The 7,887-nt window shown below is 42.9% G+C and overlaps 1 protein-coding gene across 1 annotated transcript in view; it reads left to right on the forward strand.

The window, feature by feature from the left end:
- Positions 1-234: 234 nt before the first annotated feature.
- The window catches only part of TRIT1 (tRNA isopentenyltransferase 1), a 44,861-nt gene continuing 37,208 nt past the window's right edge, over positions 235-7,887 (forward strand). The window contains exon 1 of the mRNA XM_010862731.1: positions 235-409. Within this exon, the coding sequence (XP_010861033.1) occupies positions 236-409 (174 nt within the window). The 5' untranslated portion in view covers position 235. The remainder of the gene's footprint in view (positions 410-7,887) is intronic.

A 7,887-nucleotide genomic window follows, 5' to 3' on the forward strand; every position in this document is an offset into this window, starting at 1 on the left:
GGCATATATCTATTTTAGATACGGCTGATATGTTCCCATTTAAGAGAGGAGTTAGTTGAGGTTTTCACACTAGCTAGTTGATGGCAGTCACAGCAGGAGCTTCTGAGCTTGGGGACCTTAGTCCCTTGTCTCCTCCTTCCCTCCGCCCTTTCCCTCTAGAGCCCGAGGGCCGCGCAGGCGCACTGACGGTTGCCATGGGGACAGCTGATCCGGCGCAAGCGCAGACGTCTCCAAGATGGCGGCGGCTGCGGCTGCAAGAGCTGTGTCTGTGGGCCCTGGGCTCCAGAGCCTGCAGCGGACACTGCCTCTCGTAGTGATTCTCGGGGCCACGGGCACCGGCAAATCCACCCTGGCTTTACAGCTCGGCCAGCGGCTCGGTGGCGAGATCGTCAGCGCTGACTCTATGCAGGTATGACAGTGCGGCTGTCCCCGGCCTGGGGAACCGGAGACCGCGTGCGGGCCTTTGGCCGAGTGGATATCTTGTCGCTTGGTGGAAATGGGTGAACTCCGAAGCTTGTGGGGCGGAGGAGGCAGAGGAAGGGCCATAATTAGTAGGCGCCCACCATACGCGAGACACCGTGCCAACATCTCATTTACTGCTGACGACTTTACTGTCTGGTGTGTGGGTTCTATTATTTTCCTTTTACGGATGAGGGAGTTCACCTGGGAGGCGAAACGACCACCGCGTTGTCACAAAGCGAATATGTGGAGGCGATGGTATTTGAACCTACAAGGTTGACATATAGATGTCCAATACATACCTTTTGATTGAAAATTATTCCAGAGCTTTTGCTGTTTAGAATTTCCAGCGAAACCAGGATAAATCATTTACCATCTATGATTGTCTACTGAGGGAATGGATCACCGTGGATAGTCTTGAGACCTGGATTCTCCTCCATAATCTGCCATCGGCCTAAATAAGGTGACCTAAATAATTAGGTCGTGATTTGTGCTTCGACTGAGGGTGGGTGACATTTGGGGCAAATCTCTGATGGAAGAATTACAAGTTAAGAGTTTTTACAGACTAAATGAGATGCTTAGTGTGAAATGCCTGCTGCTGAACCTCAGCAAGGAGGGGCAGTCCGTCTCCCCACTGTACCCCATAAACCTCTAGGGCATGGTCTCCACCCTCAGTTCATTTCGGGTGACAACTCGATGGACGTGAATTTGAGTGAACTCCGGGAGTTGGTGATGGACAGGGAGGCCTGGCCTGCTGCGATTCATGGGGTTGCAAAGAGTCAGACTGAGCGTCTGAACTGAACTGACCATCAGCACATATCAGGTGATTGGGATAATTCAACAAATATTTGTTTGCAACCTCTACTTTCTGCTGACTTTGAGAGACAGACTTTAGCTCAAATCCCAGCCTTGCCTTTTCTAAGATATGCAACCTTAGCTTGACCTCTCCATGTCTTTGTTTCTTTTGTAAAATAGGAAGAATAAAATTAGTAACACAATATTATTGCAATGGTTAAACAGATTACATATGTAAAACACTTAATATAATAGGAGGCAGGTAGTAAGTGCTAAAAATATGGTGAAAGTGAAGTCGCTCAGTCGTGTCCGACTCTTTAGGACCCCATGGACTGTAGCCCACCAGGATCCTCCGTCCATGGGATTCTCCAGGCAAGAGTACTGGAGTGGGTGCCATGTCCTTCTCCAGGGGATCTTCCCGACCCAGGGATCGAACCCGGGTATCCCGCATCGTAGGCAGACGCTTTACCATCTGAGCTACCAGGGAAGTCCAAAAATATGGTTGGTGCTGTTTTCTGCAAGGCCCTTTTGGAGAGACAAAACTGCAGTCCTTGTCCTCAAGGAGTTTTAGTCCAGCTGAACATGAAACAAAGCAAATTAATACATGTTTGAACTGAGATTTTCATGATGCTTTGCAAGGTACGGGAGTGGGAGGTGGAGAGGAGAGAGACTACAAATTTTAGATCTTACATCCATGGGGAAAGTCTAGCACGTGTGTGGAGAATGCAGCAGGTATGATCCACATTAATCTTACGCTCAGAGGTTTCCTCTGCTTGGTGGAACCTTTTCCCCTCCATAAGTGTGCGTCTTTTACTCTCTTTGTTTAGGTCTTTACTTAGATGTCACCTTATTGAAGCCTTCTCTGACCATCTTACTTAAAACAACACACTGTTGCTCCCTGTTTCCCCCTCTTCCTCATATACCACACTTGTCAGGAAAGTGTTCTCAATAGAACATCTTAATTTTACATCTGTTTTGAAGGAAGTTGGCGGGTCCTGGCAATAAGGGTTGGTGATTGCTCTGTAATAGCTGTTATCCATTATTCAGAAATGTTTCTTTACTCATATCTGTGTACCACAAGGTTGAGCTTGCTGGAGGTCTTGCTCAAGGTAAGATAGGCCACATCGGTTAGACACTTTGTGTCTTGTACAGTGCTGATGATATGGTAGATCTTTAACATTTGATGAAATATTTGTTGGCCTGGCTTATCAAAATTACACATCTTGATCCATTTAGATTCTTCCTGTGGTTGTAAGTAACTAGAATATGAGAATTAAATTTCTTTCATCCTTGGGATGCCATGAGAATTAATTAATGCATGAAAAACACTTTGACGATAACTGAGCTTTCTGAACTGGCTATGAAAGAGTTAGTCGCTCAGTCGTGATTCTTTGTGACACCGTGAACTGTAGCCCGCCAGGCTCTGTCCAGGAATTCTCCAGGCAACAATGCTGGAGAGAGTAGCCATCCGCTTCTCCAGGGCATCTTCCTGACCCAGGGATTGAACCCAGATCTCCTGCATTGCAGGCAGATTCTACAGTCTGAGCCACCAAGGAAGATTGTGTTTAATTTTAATTATACCTGGGATATTCATAACATTTCCTCTCATACCCGTTGGAAAACTTTGACCTTTGAGTTTTACTTTTCATTTCAGTTAATGAAATAAAGTAGCTCTGCCCCATTCACTGTGGGTGTACATAGTTCTTCATTTCTACCATTGCTTTCCATGCCCCTGATAGGGTAGTGCTACTATGCTTGCTTTTTTTTTTTCCTCTGCTTGCTTTTTAAGCAATAGAAAGAGATAAGGCTTTTCAGTGACTTGAGGTTGACTCAAAAAATTTTTGGCAAACTTGTAAGCAAGTGATACTGTTTTTTTTAAAAGTTAACTTATTTTTAGCTGTACTAGGTCTTCATTGCCTCCCGAAGCCTTTCTCTAGGTGCGGCGAGAAGGGGCTACTCTTTGTAATGGTGCACCGGCTTCTCATGGCCGTGGTTTCTCCTGTTGCAGAGCAGAGGCTCTAGGCACTTGGGCTGCGGTAGTGGCAGCAAGCAGTTTCAGTAGTTGTGGCTCGAGGCCCCCAGAGCACACAGTCTAGTTCTGGCACGAGGGCTTGGTAGCTGCGGCTCTTGGGCTTAGTTGCTCTGAGGCATGTGGAATCTTCCTGGACCAGGGATTGAACCCGTCTCCCCTGCATTGGCAGGCAGATCCTTATCCACTGTGCCACCAGGAAAGTCCCAGTGAATGATATTCTTAATGTTGGAGTTAACCAGCTTCTTTTCTAATTTTATTTTTTATTAACCAGTTTCTTGAAAGAACAGTTTCAGTTAAATCCACAAGCAGAATCATAACTTAAATTTGTATAGCACTTTTTATAAAATGCTTCTATATATGCTTTTTTGTCCTCACAGTAACCTTGTAAGGTAGATACAATTATCTTTTCACAGGTCTTACAGTGCGTAGCAGACCCAGAGTTGGACATAGGTCTCTACTTAACACGCTCAGTTCCTTATCTATATGCAAAACTGTCTTCCCTTTTGGATGAGGCAGGAGCTGTGGGAGTCAGTCATTAGAGAGTACTTCTTAACTTGTATGACACTCATCCTTCACACGGAGAAGGCGATGGCACCCCACTCCAGTACTCCTGCGTGGAAAATCCCATGGATGGGGGAGCCTGGTGGGCTGCAGTCCATGGGGTCGCAGAGTCAGACACGACTGAAGTGACTTGGCAGCAGCAGCAGCATCCTTCACAGGAATATGTTACATTTTGGTCAAGATACAAAATGTATTTTAGGATTCATATTGTGAATTGTAGTGTGAATTCATCATGATACCTCAAGTTGAGTGTTGAACTAAGTGGTGGCCACGTGATGCATTGCTCAGGGGGCTAAAACTTACTGCAGCTGAGACATAATTTAATGTAATAATTTGATGATACCAAAGGCAGAGAATGTTTACTGGAACAGAGGAGAAACGAAGGGCTTGTAGAGAGCCTAGAACGAGCAGTAAACTTACTTGTTACAAGAGCCACAGAGACTGAAGGGTGACCAAGTGGAAAGTGCGACAATTAGAAAGTTTTTACAAGTTTCCAGATTGACCTTTTTAAACCAGCATTTGAATTTTAATAATCTCAGAAGTATACCAGTAACTCAGAAAGGATTGTAAAACACTGTCTTAAATCTTAAATTGTCTTGCGCCTCATACTTCTTGTATCATCCTTTTGTCCTACCTTAATTGTTGGGTCATCCCCAAGGCAATCCCAGCAGGGCAGTTTTCATCCAAGGAAAGTACTTGTTTTTGTAAACATTGAAGAAGTAAGTGCTTTAAGTACTGAGGTAGCTTCTTTGAGATAAAACCACGGGGTGTTAAGGGTCCTGTGTCTAGGGTGATAATATTGTTACAGAATGTGGTAGATAATGACTTGCTTTTATAGCCAGATAACACCTGAGGCCCTGCCTTGCCTCTCGCCTCTCATTCTTGCGTCAGTGGTTTGTTGAGTAGGAAGTCAGAACTAACTCTCGGAGGAATCACTTGCTTAGGGACTTCTGGGCTCAACTGTGGACTTTTCATGGTAGGTCTGACAAAGGTGAAAAACAACCTTTGTGCTTAATTTTCTGAGTTTTCCGAACTCCAGTTTCACAAATTGTAGAAGCATACATATTCTCAGCTAGCAGTAAAAGTCTGAATTCAAAGGACAGGTAATACAATCCCTGTTTTCCAGGATGGAAACGCTGAGTTGTGGAAAGATTAAAGAGCAGACTAGAGATCACACTACGAGACACTTGCACACCTGGGAATTGGATCTGGATCTTCTAACTCGTGTAGTGTCTGATATATTGCAGGAAGATGATACTGAAGGTCTTTTTTTCAGTCTTTTTCTTGGCATGTAAATTTAAGGTACAATGCTTCGCCTTTAGTGACTGGATGAAACATTGTACTGAGAAATTTGAAGGCACTTGCCAAAAGATGTACAGTGGCTGCCTGGAAATACAGACTGCCAACTATATGCCAAGAGAAAATAAACAAAGTGTTCTATTTGGGTTTATAGAGAGGAAGTATCTCTAATGCCTTATTAGTTCTTCAAGTTCTGTGGAGAAGCAGTAGTCGTACATAGGAGCACAGTTCCCTTGTGTTTGCCTAAACCTCCAAGAGGAGAAGCAGTTATTTTTGGCAGTCTGACTAGTAAGCAGGCTATGTGTCATCTAATAAATGTGGACTTCTGCGTTCTTTGTCTGCTTTGGGACATAATTTAGGAGCAGTGTTTTTTTTTTTTTTTAAACCAAAGGACTGCTTGTCTGATAGTGCTCAAGGGAGATCTGGCTTTCATGGGGGAGGGATATGAAAGAAGAGATGGGATAGTGGGTTACAGTGGCTTACTAGGACATGAAAATGAAAGCTACAAAAACCTGTTAACCGAGAGGAATGAGGGCTGTCCAGAGTCCCCTTGCCACAACTGACAGAGGCAGTCTTTTAAAGGACTAAGCATGAGAGTGGACCAGAGGAAATACCCAAAATTTTGGGTATTTAAAAAATATATCATCTAAAAAAAATGTGTGTGTATGTATATGTATGTGTATATATATATATATATATTCATTTCTAGGTCCCTGGGTTCACCTCCATTGTGAATGAATTTGGTTTTCCTTTGGCTACCTTATTAAGCATGGGTGGGTTGTACACATATATTTAGTTTTTTTTGCAGCTGTGGGAAGAACTTTAGAGTTAAATCTGCCGTGTTATATAAGGAAAGAGAAGTGGCTACCGGCTAAGTGGGAAGACATAAGACAGCACATGTGGGTTGCAGTTTCAGATTTGTGAGGATGAGGTGCTGCTCTGATGTTTCAGTGCTGGGGGCTGGGTGCTGAAACACCTTACTTCACGAAGGAGTATTTATATGGGGGTGTCAGTTATTTGGGGTACACAAGAACTCACCTGTGCGCTCTGTATGTGCTCTAGTACAGCTTAACCGAATTGGTTGTGGTTTCTTATGTAGTTTGTTGGGTTCTTTAGAGAATTTGAATCAGACCAGGTTCCCTTTTTCAGTTTACCCAGAGCTTCTGAGCTGGAACTTCGCCACTGCTCCTTCCTCATAGCAGCCAGAGTTCAAGCTCTTACCACTGTGCTGTGAATAATAATTATACCGAAAATGATAACAATAAAAAAATATATGTCATGCAGTGTTTTAAAAGTTTGTCTTGTATTATCTCATTTAATATGCTCACCGCAGCCTTAGGTGGTAGACACTATTGTTATCTCACCCCTAAAAATTACTTCTTGAACCCTCACGTCGGTGCTATTCTGTGCTTTTTTCTCCATCTCTTCCTATTTGTTTATCCATTCATCTTCATCCCATTCTTTTCCCATATACCACTGTATACATTTTAGCAGGCAGAGAAGGAAAAAGAATATTCCTGATGAAAGAACAGCATGAGCAAAGTAAAGGAAGGGTGAAAATGCCTGGTATGTTTCCAAGGCATGGCCAGCAACTGTCATTGGCATAGACACTGGAAGGATAGTAGTCAGAGGTGAAACTAAAAATACAGACCCTGAGGCCCTTGAGAGGCATGCCATGGGGTTTGGGGTTTTAAACGTGGGAATGATAGGAAATATTTCAGAAGGTAACTCTGAGGCTGGGTGGAGAATGGGTTAGAGAGGGATAAACAGTTTAGGATTCTGTTACATTAGCCTGAGTGAGAGGGGCTGGAGTTGACTTGTGGCTGGGAAAAGGGTTCATCATTTTGATGTTTTGGAGACAGAACCAATAGGGTTTTGGTTACTGAACTGGAAGCATTGTAAGGAAAAAAGATGGAGAACAAAGCCTTTTTGTGTTTGGAAAAAACAAAACATGCTTGTTTAAAAAAATCCAAAAAATATACAAAAGTTCCAAGGAAATATCACCATAATCTTAGTGTCCAAAGATAAACCATTTCGACATTTTGGTGCACATCCTTCTAGACCTTTTGTTTGTGTATTCATACACGTATGTATATGTGTTTTTTCCAATTTACAAAAATTATAAAATACATGTAACAAAATTTATCATCTTAACCATTTTTAACTATACAATTCTGTGGTGTTAAATGCATTCATGGTGTTGTATACCCACTCTCCATTTCCATAACTCTTTTCATCTTGCAAAACTGAAACTATAAACAAGGCCCTGCTGTATAGCACAGAGAACTATATTCAATATCTGATTATAAACCATAATGGAAAAGAATATAAAAAAAGAATGTGTGTATATGTATAACTGAAACCCTTTGCTCTACATCATAAATAAATGCAACGTTGTAAATCAACTATACTTCAATAAAAAACAATGATTAAAAAATAAAGAAAATTAGATATTTCAAATTAAAAAAAATCTAAAACTCTGTACTCATTAAGTAAATCCTCCCAGCCTTGGCAACCACCATCCTGAACTACTGTTCAGTTCAGTTCAGTTCAGTCGCTCAGTCGTGTCCGACTCTTTGCGACCCCATGAACCGCAGCACGCCAAGGCCTCCCTGTCCATCACCATCTCCTGGAGTTCACTCAAACTCACGTCCATCGAGTTGGTGATGCCATCCAGCCATCTCATCCTCTGTCCTCCCCTTCTCCTCCTGCCCCCAATCCCTCCCAGCATCAGAGTCTTT

Source organism: Bison bison, unplaced genomic scaffold, assembly GCF_000754665.1.
Source record: "Bison bison bison isolate TAMUID 2011002044 unplaced genomic scaffold, Bison_UMD1.0 scf7180017864484, whole genome shotgun sequence".
Lineage (NCBI taxonomy): Eukaryota > Metazoa > Chordata > Mammalia > Artiodactyla > Bovidae > Bison > Bison bison.